We start from the raw sequence: 20,838 nt of genomic DNA, 5'->3' as shown, positions 1-20,838 counted from the left end.
GCCTGTACCTGCCTACGACCATGGAAATTTGACAAATCAGAAGTCTATTTTTCTTTGGCATAATAATTTTGAAGTTTGGCATTGTACCTAAAGGTTGTCATATCTACAACTACTATTGTGAACAACAGCTATAAATATCCATGTCAGTTACATCTTGGTCTTTCCACAGACATAGGTCGGCATCTGGATGCATTAAGTTAATTTAAATCTTAGATTTCTTCGGATTTCTCATGTAGCTAATTTCAGTGTTCATGGAGAACTAAATTTATTTTAAACAATTGTCTTTAATGTATAATTAATTAATCATTGGCGCAATAATAGTACATTATGATACGAGTGTGCTAAGTTGGTCATTACACACGAGGCGATATTGTGCGCGCGAGCTGCAAGCGAGCACTATGCCATTGTGTGTTCTTGTTGGTGATTCTTTGTTAATATCTCTTTTCTTTCTCGGATCTTTTAAACTTTAATGATGTTTTAATGTACCTTTATGTGTTATCTGTTGTGGCATCACCAAATATGGAAGACACCCTATGGAAGACCGGCGCTGGCTTCATAGCCATTATGCTGAGATGGGTCCATTTCATGATGCACAGTTAATATTCTGTTTCTCGGCTTTTAATACTGTCTGTACATGATCATACATGTTTTGGGATTGTCACTAACAAATGCCTTTTATCATTATGCCTTTGAGCATTACCTATAACACATTAAGATCAAACATGTTACAAAATAAAGTTGATGCACTTACCTGAGCAAACATAATCAAACTAGGCGGTAGCTTCTTATCTCTAAAATCCAGCAGCTTCCTCTCCGTCGCCCTCAAACCTCTATCCAGCTCCTCAAAACTCATCTCCTCCACCTCCCCCCTACTATTCGTCGAGTTCTGTTTGGACAGCAATGGCTTCAGGATAGTCTCAACTGTACTCCGTTTCTCCTCTACATTGTTGGTTACACTGAAGCCTCTGATGAGTACGGATACAAGCTTGTTGGTTTCTGAGTTGAAGAAACTGCTGCTGAAGGAGATTTCGTCAATTTGCTGGGGAAGAAGGATGTGGTTAAACCAAGCCAAGTAATTTTTATTTTATTTTATTTATTTAGGATTACCAACGGATAATACATCTTACATGCTCTTAAATCTATATGACACTAAGGACTGATGCTTATCTAATCGTAGGTAACCACAACTTATACGCCGTGTTTTTAATGAATACCGTTAACTTTGGGGCATTGGTAAGTATGTTTAAGGAAACTACATGACATAGATAATTTTGCAAAAAAAATTTTGTTTTTATTTTTTTTTGTTATAAAAAGTAATTAAATGTTGCATATAGCGTTATTGTTGCACGGGCATTACATTTAACTTAACCAAACAATTGAAAACTGTGACATGTTAATGTCATTTAGAACATTGTCTACCCGTGAACAAGATGCCTGTAACTGCATCTGCATCTGTGGGTGCGGGAGCTCAATAAAAACAATATAAAAGGTAATCACAACTTACATCCGTTAAGTGTATTCAAGATCAATTTAAAATAATTATAAGCAATAAAATTTTATACATATTCATCCAGTTTATAAATGTATTCATCCAGTTTGTAAACAATTTATCTGTGGAGTTGTAACAAATAACTCAATAATACAATGTTGTACTTCTAAACTATGGTCAGACCCAACCCAAGGCATAATGTCACTCTTAGAAAAATGTTACGTGGCAAAAGATGCTTAATTAGCCGGGTCCACACAGAGCGAGCGAGCGAGCACTTACATTTCCTAAAATTTGCATGCCAAATGGCTGAATATTGTTACTCACTATTTATAAGGACACCTTTGTACATACATATTCTTGCGAATAAATTATTCTATTCTATTCTATACATGCACACTAATAAAAAGTAGGTTACTGTAAGAAAAAAAAGACACTGAATGTTTTAAAGTCCCAACAACCCCCTTTCCTATACCCCAACCTAAAATACAGATAACATGTGAAATTCTATTATTGTTCCATTACTGGAAATTCTATGATTGTTATAATTTTGTAATAAAATTAAGTAGTCAAAAGCTACAAATGCGTTACTCGCAAGGTATTAGAAGTAGTAAGAAATAAATACTTTGTTATTACTTACAATAGAATACCCATCTCTAGATAAGTTCACATCTCGTAATATTAACTTCGGCAAACCAATGCGACCGATTTTTAGCTTTATATGGTACTTTCTCTTGAATAGCCAGGACAAGAGAGTCGGCAGCAGCCTAAAAATACATAAAACAGAAATAAACACTCAGCAAAACAACAACAATAACATAGGAATGCCATTTTCTAACTTACCATGAAACACACGAATATACACCGACGATTATAAAACACAATATTAATAAGATATGCATTTTTATTGCTAAAATGCTATTTGATCACTTTAATTAGGAATTACGGACGAATACATGTCCATTTTAGATCACTTTACGGGTCATAACCTCCGCCGTAAGCGACCAACCAACAGCCGATGACCGACAACCCGACAAATGTCAATGTCACTGTCAATTTGACATTCTTCCGTTTAGGATTTTGTGCTATAGTCGCTGCACAATTTAATACAAAAATATTGTAAGATGTCCATTTGGCAGCAAATACCTAAATAAAAAGTATATTTATTTATTTTCAAATTTATTTTAATAGAAAAAACTATGTCTTTCTAGCAATTCAAAAAACTTTTTCCTTACTGCCATCTAGTGGCACGGAACCTACAAATCCGAAAGTAACGTTTACTCCTTATCGTTACTAGATGTCGCTACGCGAAAGAAAATGTTGATTCTTGTTTGAATTGGCAAGTTGGAACTGTTGGAAGCGAAGTTTTCGTACTTTGCGATTTTTCTTGGGAAACTTGGCAAAATGCAAAATAATGTAAACTTCACCTATTTATTTCATATGAATTAATTGCTCTACTAAACTAAATCAAGTGATCAAGTCAAGTGCTTCCTGTATCTTCAACTTGAATTTTTTTAGTACCTAACCGACAGGTAAGTAAAAAACTTAATTTAACTTGCTATTTATTGTATTAGTACCTAATCAATTTTTTGTTTTACACATAAAAACAAAATTAATTACGTATGAGATATACTGATAACGCAATAAACGTAAACAAAAACTTTGTTCCATTTTATCTCATCATGAAACTTACATCTTACATGATCATATGATACAAAATCATTATTTGTGATTGATGAATTGATGAGTGAAAGGGGTTTTGTAAATTCCAAATGAAGTATTTTGAATTTAGTAAAGTTAGTCCTATACTTTGCTTTTGTAAACTATATTTTTACTTATATACCTACTATGAAAGTGAAGGACAGTGGTTCAGGAACTTCTGGAGTCCGACTTTCAATCCATGTAGCGGGTTTGAGTCCTCACTTTGTCATTGAGTTTTTCAGAACGTATATACGAAATATGATTCGACATTATTCGTTTCTTGGTGAAATATAATATCGTGAGGAAACCTGTATAATTGTATATATGTAAAGAAATTTAAAGGTATAGGCGCCTATGTGAAGATCCCAAATTCTCCACCAGCTTTGGGCCAACATGGGAACAACCCAATCCTTCTCGAGTTTCAGAAGAGGGGTGACTGAGCATTAGGACATGACAATGAAAAAGCGTTTATTGGTTACAATATTGTGTACAACAAATTATGGTTGGAATCTCCTAGTAAGTAAAATTATACTTGTGGCATGAGATCCCACTCTTCCTACTAAAGTTACATAGGTCCATAAGTAGTAACCGAAAATCTTACTAACTAAACTACATTTATACTAAGATGTGTGCATGTGTGTGTGGGAGAGTGCACGCTTGTGTGTTTATATATAATTATGGATATGAATTCATACATGTATATTTATTTATTTGATCATGAACATGAATATATGTTAGTTTTTGTAAAAGTGCTTCTGTTTCCTCAGTCTAATTGTTTTATCCATTCAACTATGGCTTTCTTACAGCTGTATAATTGCAAAGGATATATAGAGGTGATTTTGTTTATGCTATTATATAGGTGCACGGACTGGCATGTAAAAGGACATATAGATTAACATTTTTTATTACTTATATTTTATATTAAACTATGTTTTGTTACTTTTGTTCAACTAATCAATTTCCAGTTACTACTAGAGATGACAGAAATGAGGGTTTTATAACATTCTCAGTCCCATTTTTGTGTAATCAGAGAAGAAAATGATTTCTTACCAAATCAAGCTTCTCAGTTCTCAACTAACATGAAAAGTTGATAATAACTTATGTGTAATAAATGAAATTCAATTCTATTCTATTAACATTTTTATTAAACATCTAACTCATATATGACATAATGATTGTCTTAAGGCCATGATCTCTTAGCGGAGTATCCCTCATACTTCTTTCTCGTCTTCAAGCCGGAGACAATGGTGGAACTCTTGGGGAACGCTGACTGGCCATCAAAGAGGGTATCTTTGTCTGAAACAGAAAATGGTGGACTTAAAGTAAGTTGTTTTTTTCTTTACTATATTGCAGAATTACAGGCACTAATTTAAGACTATTTTGATCCAGTAAAGTGATTATTTTATAATATGTCTGGATTAGGAGAATTATGCCTGTTACAGTTTTGAGGAACAAAACATGTTACAGATTAGCATATACAGTCAGTCAGCCCTTTCTGTGAATTACATATACAGCAGGATTTAGCAGGAAGGCAAGGTATGCAAGCCACATAAATTTGTTGTTGTTGCTTGTCCTAAGGACACCCCGGAGGTGCATAGAGGGCATCCACAAGATCCTTTCATGGCTTTCTATTTTCAGCAACTATCTTGGCCTCATTCCAGCTCAGTCCTATGGCTAGCAGTTCATTATCTACACTCTGCCTGTAGGTGTGTACGGGGCATATGCCAACAGAGATATGCATATGCAAACCAGCAGAGTGGGGTGCTCTACATGTCCAGTTTAATAACGGCTTCAGGATGCTGTTGGGGCTACCACGCTTTTGCAGTAGTACCTCAGGCATATTTGCGCAAGCACGAATGGACGATTTTCATGCAATAATGAGAAAAAGAATCGCCTCTCAAATGCATCACTTGCGGGGTAGCACCAACAGCTTGCTGGTAGATATAGCGGAGAGATGGGACTGTCCATTTTTATGCCACTGGGCGTCTGCTCATCGTCCTGTGTACCAAGACCCCAAATGAAGCCGTGAGACCTAGGTTAAGATGTACTAACACTAGTATTGTAAGTCTGTATATAACTAACAATCTATGGGTAAATTGGCCTGAAATAAAGAAATAAATAAATTAATTAATTAATATGCGGGCTCGTTTTCTGCCTTGAGATCACCCTTTAATAATGCTTCATTAAAAATAGCAGGGCACACAGTTGTTGTGGCCAAAATCGGTCAGGAGAATCATCATAATAAAATGGGTTATGAATATGTTTAAAAAAAACATGATTGCAGAAAGCAAGGATCTATATATGTATTTAGTCTATATCTGTTAAATACAGAAATTTTGGGCTACTCCGGGGTGACAAACTGTTATAGGCCCAGGGCATCAAAACATAAAATTGTTGGCTAAGTACAAACCTATATCTTATAAATAAGTTAGGAGGTTTCCAACTTAAGGTACTCATATTATTAGATAGAGTTGCAAATCCTTAATGTTCTTCAAACTTACGAGGTTTGCAATTTTAGCCAATGAAATATGCCACTGGTGTGACAGTGTGACTGATGATAGTGATAATATAACAAAAAAAAAGTTTACCAGGATGGAATCTGACATAGTTTTCTTGTACATGCAGATTCTTGGGCAAGTCCATCTTCTTCAAAGAATCAAATGGTGTTTTAGTATCCACTGGGGTCTTGTAGAACTCTAGCAGGTCCTCTGGAAAATTAAGTACATAACATATGTGATTTGTCATTCACAAATCCTCTTTATTGCACACACATAATACATGACAGGCGGTCTTATTGCTAGAGTGATCTCTTCCAGACAACCTTTAAAATACTTTAAAAGGAGAAAGTTAATTAGAACATTGACTTCACTCTTAGAAGGCAAGGCTTATTACAATAGTTTAAGGTGAAGAAATGTATACATATTTATAAACTCAACTTCACCTATCTGTTATTTTTATCATCATCTTAGGTTGGATTTACACTGATTCAGAGACAAGCATAGATAAGAGGAATCAACTAATAGCATTGGTTATAAACCAGCAGAGTGGAGATTGTGGAGATGAGATGTGGATTACAACCAATGCTATTTGGTGGATTCTCTAATCTAACTTAACACATTCAGTGCCAGCGCGTGCTACGCGCTACGAGCGTAGCCGATAACATGGGAAAATGCGTATGTAGCGAAGAGCGAATATGGACTGAGCACCCGCCTGGCGGGTTGCTGGCAGTGAATGCGTTAATGTAAAGGCAACCTTAGTCTAGGCTTGAATTTCTTAAAATCTTCTCTTAGTGGCCCTCTGTTAGTTGAAGAATATGTTCCTAATTTCAAGTACCTCTAGCAGTTTAGGTTTAGCATTGTCTGTCAGTATCAAAAAAATGGAAATGGTTACTGGAAAGGGGTCTAAAACCCTTTTCCAGTAAAAGGCTCCTCCAGCTGCTTCCATCTGACTTTATCTATTGCTACGCTTTGCCATTCTTTGCCTGCAGTTGCAACGATTTCGTCCTGCCACGTGGGTGTGGGTATCCTCTCTTTCTAGAGCCCTGGTCCTTTGGTTGCCTTTCCTGTCCACCTACCATCATTCAGTCTTGCCACATGCCTTACTCTGAGCGAAATGTAAGGCATCAGTTACTTTTGTCCTTTTTGTAATATCTGAGCATCTTATTTTATCTTTTAGCTTAATGCCTAAACTAAATAGCTCTTTGGGTGGTCTGTATTTTATTTTTGATTATTGATTTAAGTTCCAGGTTTGAAAGCCATATGTAAGGCAAAACCCGTATAAAAAGATTAAAGTTGACAGATTGACTTACCAACAGTCTCAATACTATGCAGCAATGAGTTGGGAACACTATGCCCTGTCTCCTGGAAGCAGGCATTCAGCACAGTAAACTTGAGTTTCAATGACATGAATTCCGCATCCATGCTCAGGCCATTCTCTGTGCATATCTCTAGGATGGTCTGCTCAATATCGCTTGGTGGATCCCAGGGTTTGTTGGGACGGAGAAATCTGGAAAATTAAACAGAAATCCTGTTAACCATGTAAGTTAAGACAATTTGAACGAGGCAATGCCATTTCAATTTAACAATTATGTAAATCTATGCCGTGCTCATGCTCACCCTCTGGCCGCTAATGATTCTGCAGCTGATTGCAATTTCTTTGAGACTTTAGGCACTTTTATTTGTTTATGCCTAGCCGTCATCACCTGTAAGCATATTATTAGTCAACTTTCAGCCGCCTTATAAATAATAAAGTGTAGTTTTGCCGAAATAAATAAACCAAAATTAACCTGAAAAGTCGAACGTGACAAAGGTAATAAAACATTTCGCAGCATTTTGACTAGTAACAACTAAATGATATTTGAATATTGGGATAAATTGAAGTTTATATTAATATTACTTAAAGAAATACGGATTTTTAAATATATTAACAATTTTACATTTTTTGCAAAACATTTGACAGATTGTTTTTTTAAAACTGAAATTGAGAGCAAAGCTAAGGAGTTGATCGCGACATACAGCCAAAAAATTTAAATGACCGAAATTAAGCATGTTTAATGTTTATTTTGTCTGAATCGTAGTTTTATGAATTAATAAAGTATGTTTAATTTTATTAGTTATACAATCAGCAACATGTTATTCTGGTTTAAAATAAAAATCTACTCAAGAATGCGCAGAATCGTGGAACGGAACGCTTTGTAGTTCCAAATACGGCCGCCGGGCGCAGCACTGTCGGCTTGGGTTGTTGTTTCCTATCCGCCATTTTCCAGTCGCCATTGAAAGGTGAAAACTTCGCTAAATGTCGGTGATGATTTTAAGATTTTGAGTGGTTTCTTTAAGATTGTACCTGTTTTTAGTGTTGTGAAATGAAAATGAAGTGCCCCGGACTACCATGACGCATCAAAATCACCAAACAAACGGTGCAAGTCTTGAGGATTGCCACACAAACTTCTTCTCCTTGGTAAGTCACTTTTACATTGACGAAAGATCTCGTACATACTTTTCTTTCGACATCGTAATGATTTCTATGACAATAGTGTTTATTGCTCAACAATACAGCGTATTAGCTGCATGTTTATTTATTTCCAAATATTGAGTCCACGATGCTAAAGTATGCTGATTATCGGTAGTACGTTGCTGGTATACAAAAATCACCCTAGTGCTATACGGGTAGTGAATCGATCTCATGCCTCGAAACTATCGAGTAGAACAATTTATGTAGTGGCGATTACTGACGCCCAGCCGTTAGTCATCCTGGCATCGCTCTCGCCACAGCCCGGAGTCATGTCGCGTCGCTAACCCACAAAATGTCAACGCAATCGGCGAGCGAGGCCACCAGAAGCCACCGGTCCATAGAGGTCATTTTGAATTCACCTGGCCGGAACGCGGACCGTAATGCGTCCGCGGGACTAGTTTCGCCAGGTCGAAGAAATATCTCTCTTATTACGCTGTGTAAATCGTAGCTGAGCTTATACGGCGTTATAAATAGAGAAAGAACGCGTCGAATTGTTTATGTATGCGCGTAGCCGCACAAAAGAAACAGTCCCATTCATTATCGGATCGTAGTGTGGAGTCGCTTTGCGTAATGCTCATAGCTGGCGCGAATTTTATCAGATTGTATTCGGGTGAGGATTAGCGGGAGGGTGGGCGGGGGGTGGCGGGTGCCGGCGGCGGGGGGCTCGCCGTCCTCGCGGGCAAGGCGCCACTTCCACCTGACGCCGTCGCGTTGCCACATCTCCGCGGCGGCGCGGCCTGCGCCCGCACCCGTCTCCCTCGCTCCGCCTATCTTGCCGCGATACAAATTACCGATTTCTTGCCCTGCCTGCTTATTGTCTAATTATTTATGCGTCGTTTGCGGACGACATCGTTTGCACTGTGGAATTTTCTCATCCTCGACGCGTGAGGGGCTACTAGGTTGTCAACGCCCGGGTTCATTACACTTTTTCTTTTGTATTACATACCTATTGTGATACACTTTGATGTAACGCATACCTATCTTACTGAGGTTGCATTTATTCCTGACATTGCGCATAATTTGAGTAACTGGCTACATTTACTAGCTCGTAAAATCTTCGATCGGTCTTTCCTTCTACGATCCCTCGATTCTCAAGGATTCTAGATACTTAAGCGCACACGCATCTTACGTAACTGCGATTAAACTGTTTATTGACGTTTAAATGTTTACCTAATTGTCAACTTATGATTTAATTTTATTTATGGATCATTTTATATTTCAATCAAGTATTAATAACCGTTATAATATGAAATGAGCACTTACTATCTAAATATTATATCATCGTTTTTATAACACTGTCAAAAGTAATCGCAGTAATCTGGACATATTAAATGTACCTACTCAAAAACTCTGTAACAGAAGTTATATTTTGGTTTTACATTTGCATATATAAAGTTCAAAGGTCAATTGCAATCGACCTCCATATTAAAAAATCGGTTCAAAAATGCAAGACCGGTTTCCCCCCACCGGTGCACATTCCCGCCAACGGCTATCGGGCTAGCTTTACGGTCGATCTCAGCGAGATGAGAATGAGATGCGCGGGCGTCTTCTGAGCGTGCTCATTCAACCGCTTATGAATGGCGGCTATCATAGGCTCATAGCGGCCTCCGCCTATGCTTGCGTAGGTAAAGTACTATTGGAAAAGTACCTTCAATTCCTCTGTAGATTAGAGTAGACTCAGTTCTTTGATAGGTCGGTATTTACACCGTTGGATTTCCCATCTACTCACTCAACCGTTTATGAATGACAGTTGCGTGAGTAGCTCTGTTGGAAAAGTACCTTACTATGATTTGCTTTTTTCCCTATTGTGTACTACTCAATCTACTCATTGCTAAAGACGTATTACCTAATTGACCGCTGGCCGCTCTGGCGAGCAGATTCCCTGTTGAGAATAAGAATAACATATTTTACCATCGTTTTAAACATATGTAGTTACTATAATAAATCACATTTAATCCACTTTACAATTTTCACATGAAACGGAGCGAAAGCGGATTTTCATTGCGATTCCGACAAGACTACGATCAATGTCAAACGGTCCCAAAACTCAACACCACGATTAGTAGCTAATTTTAAAACAAGTTAGACCTGACCGTGACCATGCATCATGAAATTCATAAAATGTAAATGCCTAGATAATGATAGATGGCAGATAGGCCCGTTTTAATATATTTAATAGGTATCCCGCTCTGTGTGACAGTGGTCAACATTTTAATTAAATACAACCATAAACACTAGTTGAACCATCATATTGTCGAACATAAATTATTCACGGTATGCGAGACGACCCCTCGTCTGCGCCATTCAGAGCACGACTCTAATATCCCGCTGAATGCTCGTAACCCGCGCTGTTATACGAATACCCGCATTGCGTGATAACATCTGAACATCATCTTCCATATCCATCAGCCGCATTCGAGGGAAGCCAGTGCTGTCAAACTGGTCTAACTTGACAGACATTCAGACGTTACTCTCAGAGTAATCAACAGTTGAAGCGATATGGGCTAAAAAACTAGGAAAACAGCGACAAGAGTTGTATGCACACAAACAAACGGCGCCGCACCCCAAACGGGAAAAAAACGTGTCCGTTCCGTTGGCGTAAATAAACATAGCATTTGACTTAACATGTGACGTAAGTTTTCAATATGGCACAATATTTCACATTGTAAAATCCTTCAACTGATCTAGATCCCAAGCACTGCTTGGCAGGCAGTTTCCTAAATGCATATTGTTAAGTGCAACATTTTAACCGTCAAGGACAATTACTTACGTTAAAAGTATAAAATCGACCTTTTTTTACTTTCTGCCAGGAAACGGATCACTAGATTCTGACTGATCAAATCTGGTACAAACGAGTCTAGGTCTAAATGGCGTTAAATTACATTAACATTATGCGACTGTTGGCTTCCGCGCAGTAGGGTAATGGCCACTCATTAGCGTGGCCATAATATTCACTTGAAATCGTGGCCTATTTATTAAAGACTCCATGGACCAAAATGGAACTCACGAAGACCTTAAGAACATTGTCTGAGAGTATATTTTTGCGTGTTCTTTAGTTTGAAGGATGAATGCTACATTGTTGTCGCAATGGAAAGTAACAACACCAGACTACAAAAGTAGCTGTTAAATAAAGAATGAAAGATAAAAGAACTTAAAAAATTCTACTGTTATCACTGCCAAAGCTGAAATAATTCTAATATCACTAATCACCATACAACATACACCACACAAAGCGCCAGTAAAGCTCAATCTGTTTCCACTGACTGAACTATTATATGACAATTGATCACCTAATTAAAGAAAAGTCAGGAGAGATTAGCTACCGCTTTCCTACCCTACTCGGGACACCCGACCGATAACGGTTGCGCAGAAAGACTAGAGTAAGAGTAAGAGAGAAGTAATTAGAGGACACTATTGAACACAATAACATTAACAAAGTTTTTAATCCACTCCTTCAGAGGATGCTTATTAGTCGGCCGATTTAACTATGATTATGATGAATGATGATAGAATGCACGGATCAAATGGTGTTAATGACTTTAACTATTAACTATACACGACTGTGATAAATAGTGAAGTATAATTATCAAATTAACCACTTTCATTTCAACCGACGCATTCAATTGCTGCTGGTTTGGTTTTAATTCGAATCAACTTTTTAATTCAACTTTATACCGTTTTGTTTATTACTTTTAAACGGACCTTTTGTAAAGAATTGTGACATACATATTAAAATTATTGTAATCTGGCAAATAGTTAAATTTGCGTCTGACGTAATCCTTCCTAAGATAAAATGTCTTATTGATAACAATTTCGCGTTATCGAAATTGACTGTTGCGGGCAAGCTTATAAAACAGTTCTGAAATTATTAGTCAAATTGTCAGCAAGCTTGTCTCCTAGCGGAAAAATAATAACAAACTATAAATAAAAGAACAGTTTATGCCGACTGTTACTACATTATCTAAAAGTTGTTAGACGCTAGAGATATAGCGTATTTACGACTATTTGGCTCTATAAATGTGCTGATAATGTTATCGCTGTCACCCGCAACCAGCGATACAGCTATATCTTGAATAGTAATCGCTACTTAGACGCTATTTATTTTTGCTCTTAAAGATTATACGATTAGTTAATGGTACTACTTTGTTTCTACATGAATAAAGCTAATTTCAATCACAGTTTCAAAAGAATTACAAAAATCTTGAAAAAGATTATTCCAACATAAATACGACAAAGTTATTATACTTGGTCAAGCAAATCTTGTCAGTAGCAAAAGGCGGCAAATTTGAAAAATCGCGGGTTAGCAACACTGTTTTCGAATAATTCCAAAATCGTGTTTCGTCTATTCTGTGTTTTATCTGTGGAATGTGGATAGTGAATGACGGCCATCATGTTTGTTTACATTCTGAATCGTTGCTATTTCAAGAGAAGTTTCTGCTGTCACCATTAAATACAATTATATTAATTAAGCTTGTGCATGAACTTAAGCAAAGTCAAGGTGCCTACAATATACAATTACGCTCGTTGATCGTAAATATTTGTAAAATTTGAGGTTATGATACTTACATGTTTTGGTTCGATGTACAGTCAGCGTCAAATACTTTGTAGCAACCAAAGTAGCCAAATAGTTCGGTACACCCTATATTTAGTATGGTGTACCGAACTATTTGGCCACTTTGACTGCTACAAAGTATTTGACGCTGACTGTACATTGCTGCTTTTCTTAGCGCAATACGAACGAAATACTGCTTTTTCAGTGTTGCCCTACTTCGCTGTACATTGCTACTGACATTGCTTGACAGACTATATTTCCACACATCATCACAGCTAGCACTAACAAAAATGATTCTTATCATTCCTTGAGAGTTTTATTATGTAACTAAAACAAACTACCGGTCGTCCATTTCACAAAGTTATAATTTGACAAAACTAAATCGGTATAATAATGAAGAGTTTGTCCACTTTAAATCAATGATACGTTTTCAATCAAAATTGTAAAATCACATTTACGGTGGATAAGGGTGATATTTCATTGCATCCTTATAGCATTACTGTATTGCTTTCCGTAATAAAAGCCTTAAATGCACCAATATTTCTTTACCGGTAATTCGTCGTCTTTCGTCAGATAACAATTAAAAGATGTCGCGATTGTTTCTCACACATTATCGCCGTTTGATAGCGCTGTGGTGGCGTTATCGCCACTCGTGAGCATGGAAACCGCCGCGCGGTGAGAACGCTAAATAAACAACAATTACTCAGAAATGCGTCTCTCCAATTTTAACTAGATTTTTTGTATATTGTTTCTTGTTCGTTTTTTTTTTTGTTACGATTCTTATGAGTATCACTTAACAGGTCAAACTAACCTAACCTAACGTTGTAGAGTAGCGTTCAAGAGTACATGGATAAATTATGAATGTCCATGCAAATTTGAGCCTGATGGTACATTGAATTAAAATTCATCGCATACATTTATCTGGATGATGTCATTCATAATATGATGCCAAAACTATGTAAACAATAATGTTATTATTTTAAAAATCGAAAGCATTTCACATAATGTCACCATTTGAGTGTTGCAAAGGTTACAATCGAGCGTAGCGTATCCCTTAGCTTTTTATAGAAACACCGAAAGGTCAAATGTTACCAGAAACCACAGTTCTGTTTTAAGGAGATACTTAGCATAAACTGTTTTACGTAACATACTTTGTCTGTATGAGAGTGATCTGAATGTATGACTAATAACGTTTCACAGAAAACTTCCATTCCTATGATTAATTTAGAGAAGGTCATACATTATTCCTCGTTAAATTGTTATTCATGATGTTCCAAGTAAGCCCATGTCCGTTGGGTTACAACAGTCATAACAATCATTTAAATGGGCCATTGCTTTGAGATCCCATCTCGTCAATCTATATTCGTTTACCTGCAGCATTTTATTTGGTTTTATAAGCACGAAAATTCACACTTTTAAATAAATACATATAGATAAACGTGAAAATACAAAACCTCTTCCCAGCAATCACGACAGACGCTATCTCAATATTCTGCGTTTACTTTGCAAAACGCCACTTTAAACTTGTACTTTATTCTGCATGATGCAAGGTTGCATTTTGAATAACTATTAGATAAGAGAGTAGTAAGTTGGGATGCGATATGGGTGTTGCGCATTGGATGTGGGAATGAGAACTGCAGAGGAGCCCTATAATTGAGTCTCGTGCATCAGGCTTAAGCATTAACAGTTATGTGTATAAATGTGTCTTGGAGACTATAAATGTCTATGCTAAGAGTGCTGTGGCTCCAGGGCCTAGGGGATTCTTTGATTTTATGCGATATTTCTAATTTCGTAATATCGTTTGGTTTCTATTATCGTGTCTAACAGATCATACATGATTCTAAATTGATTTGAAGTTATTACCATTCGTTTCTGACCAGCCAATATGGTAACAAGTGTCATTATAAATAAATAATAAATATTATAGGACATTATTACACAAATTGACTAAGTCCCACAGTAAGCTCAATAAGGCTTGTGTTGAGGGTACTTAGACAACGATATATATAATTTATAAATACTTAAATACATAGAAAACACCCATGACTCCGGAACAAATATCCATGCTCATCACACGAATAAATGCCCTTACCAGGATTTGAACCCGGGACCATCGGCTTCGTAGGCGGGGTCACTACCCACTAGGCCAAACTGGTCGTCAAAACAGTAATAATAATGATAATAATTCAGCCTATATACGTCCCACTGCTGGGCACAGGCCTCCTCTCATGTGCGAGAGGGCTCGGGCTATAGTCCCCACGCTAGCCCAATGCGGATTGGGGACTTCACATACACCTTTGAATTTCTTCTCAGATGTATGCAGGTTTCCTCACGATGTTTTCCTTCACCGAAAAGCTAGTGGTAAATATCAAATGATATTTCGTACATAAGTTCCGAAAAAACTCATTGGTACGAGCCAGGATTTGAACCCGCGACCTCCGGATTGAAAGTCGGACGTCATATCCACTCGGCCACCACCGCTTTTCAAAACAGTAAAGAGAAAAAAAAAATCGAACCTAGATCAAGTTCACCAAATACAAAGACCGGTATCTTTTGCCGGAAACGTCCTTGAGTCCGCTTGTTACGAGCGTCCTTCGGAATTCTAACGATTCCAGATATTTACCCTGAGAATAAGAAAGGAAACTCAAGTAGAAATATATTAAAGTTTTTGGTTCAAGGAGAAAGTAAGCTACTACGTTGCCTTTTCTTATAGCCATAACCATAAACAAATCGTACACATACATAAACAAGTACAACGGCGAAATTATCCGCAAAGGTAATATTAATCCTAATAATTCTCCCTCCTTCTCTCTCTCTCTCGGAATCGAATTTAATTTAAAATGTAGTTAGAGCTTAGAGTGTATATTGATAGCAAATATTTGCCCACGAAATATTGATCTGAGTAAATATTGAACTTGATTCTGCATAACTTGGCTCGCTAATACCGACGTTTACTGACAAATGAGAAAACTTGTAATGGATATCACACTTATGTACTCTACACTAATCAAAACTACTTCATTAATGTCGACCTGAATCGGTCGTCAGATAAGTATTTATCAATGTTAGCCTCTCAAATAGTTATATCTGATCATATGAAAGTGTGAGAAGTACAATTATTGCGAAGTCTATTTAGCGACTTATAAAAAAAATTGTTGTTTAAGGAAATTTGAGTAAATAACGGAATACTTAAAAGAAGAGACGTGCAAGTTGCGGACTTTCCAAAAAGTTCGAAAATGACATAGGAAACAATTCATATTGAAAATTACGATTCCCTTCGGCAAAACGAAAGCCCACAGACTTTGCTGGTTCGGTCACCTACTCAGAATGGGAGAGGATCGGGCTGTCAAGAGGGCGTTCTTGAGACGACCGACTGGTAGCCGTCCGGTGGGTCGGCCCAGGTACCGCTGGGAAGACAGTGTGGCGGCGAATCTGCTTCAGCTTTGCATCAGTAACTGGCAGGAAGTTGCGCATGATCGGGACAGGTGGCCCGCTCTCGTTTCGGAGACCAAGATTATTTTTTGATCACTGAGCCAAAATAGTTAGTTAGTTACGATTCCCTTACAAATATGAGAATATTCCGAAATATTTCCATGTGAAAATTTAGCATTTTTTCAACTTCGACGGCACATCAGTACTTACAAATGTCAACATATGTCGGAGCAAATTTGAACAAAACAGAAACAGAACAAACATGAACATGATTCTTAATGGTTTGCCCCACTGCACCGCCGAAACAGCTGCATTTTTCCTCCTCCCAGGTCAAGGTTGTGACGCCTTGAGGAAAATGAACCCGCTGGCGACATGTCGAATAAGGTCGACGGCTTTCCTACGTAAATATGCCTTATCAGAAAACTTCCTATTCGCCTGATAGAATGTGTCATATACAGGTTTTATTTATAGACACACGTTTTCTTCGACATCCTTCAATAACATATGTGGGCTGTTTAATTCCATAGCGACAGTGTATTTGTTTTGTTGGCCAGTAAACCGTTTCAGCAATTAAAGTAGGTAGATAAATATATTTAGGTTAAAATCTGTGAAGTAATGATTCTCATCTATAAGCAAGAGACTGAGAAAATGCTCTTACCCGGTTACAGTTACATGAACGGCTAACCCACTGATATGAGATAATTTCATTTCACTCCTATTTAAATTGGTAAGTACATATTGTCATACTATTTTCTCCCTGTGTAATATACTAATGCGTTCATTAGCTAACGTCTAACCTGCAAGTCTTTTGAAACTGAACGTTATTCTTGTTGGAAAAACACCAGCATCTTTTATTTGTTTATATTTTGCAGATTGTCATTTCCCATATTGCAATTAAGGTCTACCGCCATTGGTTTGTCGCTGGCCGCGGCCGCGGTCACCGAATGTAGGTCAAGAATCGAGATAACAGACGAGTTCGCTTCGCGGCACACATTCGATCGGACGCATCAAGGGAACGTACGGTAAACACCAGAATAACAACAGAAGTGTTTCAATGCCTTTACCAGGTGTTCTTCTTTATGATACCTTCAAACCAACTAGATAAAAAAAAACAGGGAAGGAAAACATCGCGAGGAAACTTATACACAAATGTTCCGCAATGGAATTCAAAGATATATGTGGAGTCTCAATGCGGGTGATTGCGCTAGACTTGACTTGCAGAAGAGGCATTCGACCATGACCATGTGATATCTGTAAGCTTGTTATGATGATAATCAAAATAGTTACGGAAACTACTTCCTCAGAGTCAGACGTAACGTAAAACAGTTCGACAAACGGCGCTTTTGATCCTATTTTATAATCGCATTAGCACTTTGTTTTATAAACAACCAAATTTACTATACAAATTGTTTACACAACAGTTAACCTTAGCATTTTAAGAGCGATCTTAATAAAACGCAAAAACTCTCGACCTACATTCACGTTGTAAACAAGACGTGCGATGTTCGATACGGACTTACAGAGCTCAAGTTTTCTGAAAGGAAACCAGGATTGCCTTCGCTTTCCTTTATGCCACAATCGAACCAGTACAAGTACGATCTAGTTCTATTTACAAATACGTATCTTCAGAGATCAGTTACACTGGACCCAAGACAATGTCTGTAAGTGTGAATAATAGACCAGATTGATCTCTTGGACGCGTCCCGAATGCTAACAGTTTACTTTAACGATCGTTCGGTTCTTCGACAATTCCATCTCAATAATGGCTGTTTAATGCTTTGTAATCTCACCAGACACAATAAGAGTGGCCCTTTTTATTTCTTTCTAATATAAATAAAATGCAGATAGCTTAGCAAGCTTTAAAACGTCGTTGCTCTGATACAAATCAAGGTGATATGTATCCCTATGTGATATGTTGTATGTCCTTTCAGATGCATGATCTTTACGAAATAACTAATAATTCTCTAGTCAGTCATCCAGTTTTATAGCAATTTTACTACTACACCTTCTATCTACTTCTTCTTTACTATTTTATCTTCTTTCCTCCTGTGTCTTCCTCGCGTTGTCCCGGCATTTTGCCACGGCTCATGGGAGCCTGGGGTCCGCTTGACAACTAATCCCAAGATTTGGCGTAGGCACTAGTTTTTACGAAAGCGACTGCCATCTGACCTTCCAACCCAGAGGGTAAACTAGGCCTTGTTGGGATTAGTCCGGTTTCCTCACGATGTTTTCCTTCACCGAAAAGCGACTGGTAAATATCGAATGATATTTCGTACATAAGTTCCGAAAAACTCATTGGTACGAGCCGGGGTTTGAACCCGCGACCTCCGGATTGCAAGTCGCACGCTCTTACCGCTAGGCCACCAGCGCTTGTCTTCTTTCCTCCTATGAAAGTCAAAAAGCCATGTAATACGTTTTGGTCAATATCAGAATCAATTCTTTGATTTTAATAGTTTTCTATTAGCTTCAACTATTTCGAACTGTAAGCAATAGGGGAAATACCCATTCGTAATGAAGCTAAAAGTAAACTCTTAGCTGTTTATAATTATTCTATACCATTATGATCAATATTATTTCTCCGCGCGCACTGCCGAAATCTCTATATTGACCAGTCAAGACGTATAACAATTTTATCGACATCTATTGTACCATGTCACAACACAATAAGTCGAGGTATTCATGCATTACATGACATCATCGGAATGTAGTGTCATTTAAATTAAACGTGATAATATGTATTCTTCATTCATTTAGATTTAATTTGTAGGTTATCTGGTTTTCTCTTCAAAAAGAGCTATAAATGCTTTGGCTTAGACACAAATGGGCATCAAGCCTACAATTCAAGCACCGGAATGAAAGATATTATGCTCGCACTACTTTAAAAAGATTTTATTATGACTCGTACAGTCAGCGTCAAATACTTTGTAGCAGTCAAAGTGGCCAAATAGTTCGGTACACCATACTAAACATAGGGTGTACCGAACTATTTGGCTACTTTGGTTGCTACAAAGTATTTGACGCTGACTGTACAATGCCGGGCTAGCACATGATTAGCGCGACAATATCTCGCGGCGAGACTACCTGTTCCTCTCTAATAAACATAGTTAGAAAAAGACGGATAGTCTATCTCGCCGCGAGATACTGTCGCGCCAATGATGTGCCTAGGCCTACAGACATGAATAATAGACACAATTACCTTATACCAATAAATATTATGGAATTAGCTGTGAATTATTTTCTATAGGACAAAGATCGTATCAACCGATTGCAATGCAGTAGTGGCAGCATGGTTCCATTTTTATCACCTGTCACTATGCCCGTCACTTTCTCGCTTACGTACTTGTTAGAACGCGACAGGCATGGTGACAAATGATAAAGAACCGACCGTCTTAGCCCTACAGACATTAATGTTGTCAATACATTTTGTAACATATCCTGATTAGTAAATCAGTAGCATTGTCGACTACAAGTACTTGCATGTTGATTACTCACATGCTATTTAGGTCGGCGTATCACTGGGACTGGTTTTACCTCAGCTACTGGCTATAAGGCCTTGTTTAACTGCTCGTTAACTTGTACAGTGTTAAGTTTGTAAACAAATGTTACAACTCCATTTGTTACTTAGTTTAGCTATGCTCCCTGCTCCGTCCGCGTGGACATCGGTTTGGCCTGGTGAGCTAGAAAGTTCACGTATATAGAGCGTCCTGCTCGCACTGGAACGGCGTGCAGTAGTGCCTTATTGACTCCCATAGATTGCTTTTCCTTGAAAGCGGCTCGAGCATCAAAGTATGAACATTCAAACTTTTAAAGTAAGCTCGGTTCTCCATGCAAACGTAGATACGCTCTTATTTTAAAACGACTAGCTAGATTGCTATGAAACTTTGTACTTACAATAGGATAAGTTATATCTAGTTTAGCTGTAATTAGTTTATCTCAGATACCATAGTTAAAAAATACAGCGAATTTGAGATTTTCTTACAACCCCTTTGGTGTTGGATACCCATGGGCGGCGGTAATCGCGTACCATCAGGTGATCCGTCTGCTCATTTGGCTTCTATATCGTACAAAAAATAACTCGTTTTTGCTCTATTTAGTATCATTTATAAGGTGGAGCAATATAAAGTAATTTCAGCCCAGATATTATTTATTATAATTATTTGGAGTTTGTCGGCCTTTGAGTGCCACGTCGAACAGGTAGTGATGTAGTGTGACAACCCTTTAAAGTTCATTACTAATGCCCGTTGAATCCAGGAAATTCCAGATTCTATGGGCCGTAATGTTCTGAACCTCATAGCCCAGATATACCTCATGTCATTGTATGTACAAAGTTTCATTACAATCCAAGACGTAGTTCTAAAATGAGAAAGAAACTCCTTTTTTCTGGCAAGGTACAATTCGGCCGAGCTAGCTGGGGACTAAGTTTCATCACTTTCCGTTTGAATCAGACATATGATACCATTAATACCTTCCATTCAATTACATAATCAAACATTGTCGACAGACGTACAATTGTCCCAATTTTCACTGCTATCGATATTTATTTGAAAGTGTTATTAGCAGAGCTATTCAATGTATAAATACCTACCTACATCATCGTATGTAAATGACGCAATGCAATTAGTCAATTACCTACAATTTTGGTGTCAGCGAATATGCA

General features: G+C 37.6%; 3 protein-coding genes across 3 annotated transcripts in view; 1 reads left to right on the top strand and 2 right to left on the bottom strand.

The window, feature by feature from the left end:
* LOC133520940 (protein hobbit) overlaps positions 1-2,640 on the bottom strand; it is a 56,973-nt gene extending 54,333 nt beyond the window's left edge. The window contains exons 1-3 of the mRNA XM_061855647.1: positions 2,330-2,640; positions 2,127-2,253; positions 752-1,039 (exon numbers count right to left, since the gene is read on the bottom strand). Coding sequence (XP_061711631.1) covers positions 752-1,039; positions 2,127-2,253; positions 2,330-2,388 — 474 coding nt within the window. The 5' untranslated portion in view covers positions 2,389-2,640. The remainder of the gene's footprint in view (positions 1-751; positions 1,040-2,126; positions 2,254-2,329) is intronic.
* A 1,669-nt stretch (positions 2,641-4,309) lies between these two features.
* LOC133521653 (large ribosomal subunit protein mL50) lies at positions 4,310-7,646 on the bottom strand. Its single transcript, XM_061856739.1, has 5 exons — positions 7,473-7,646; positions 7,303-7,388; positions 6,996-7,192; positions 5,776-5,895; positions 4,310-4,483 (listed from the first exon to the last, which is right to left on the bottom strand). Exons 1-5 carry the CDS (start codon positions 7,515-7,517, stop codon positions 4,368-4,370), a joined length of 564 nt encoding a protein of 187 aa, XP_061712723.1. The 5' UTR covers positions 7,518-7,646; the 3' UTR covers positions 4,310-4,367.
* A 146-nt stretch (positions 7,647-7,792) lies between these two features.
* The window catches only part of LOC133521654 (mediator of RNA polymerase II transcription subunit 13), a 136,803-nt gene continuing 123,757 nt past the window's right edge, over positions 7,793-20,838 (top strand). The window contains exon 1 of the mRNA XM_061856741.1: positions 7,793-8,143. Within this exon, the coding sequence (XP_061712725.1) occupies positions 8,075-8,143 (69 nt within the window). The 5' untranslated portion in view covers positions 7,793-8,074. The remainder of the gene's footprint in view (positions 8,144-20,838) is intronic.

Source organism: Cydia pomonella, chromosome 9, assembly GCF_033807575.1.
Source record: "Cydia pomonella isolate Wapato2018A chromosome 9, ilCydPomo1, whole genome shotgun sequence".
Lineage (NCBI taxonomy): Eukaryota > Metazoa > Arthropoda > Insecta > Lepidoptera > Tortricidae > Cydia > Cydia pomonella.
Note: the sequence above shows the minus strand (reverse complement) of the source record. Positions and strands in the feature narration are given on the sequence as shown.

Coding starts and splice junctions, on each gene's coding strand:
- LOC133521653 (XM_061856739.1), bottom strand. CDS start 7,517: ATGCTGCGAAATGTTTTATTACCTTTGTCACGTTCGACTTTTCAG. Junction 7,389..7,472: donor TGTCACGTTCGACTTTTCAG/GTTAATTTTGGT, acceptor ATATGCTTACAG/GTGATGACGGCTAGGCATAA. Junction 4,484..5,775: donor CTATGTCAGATTCCATCCTG/GTAAACTTTTTT, acceptor TTTCTGTTTCAG/ACAAAGATACCCTCTTTGAT.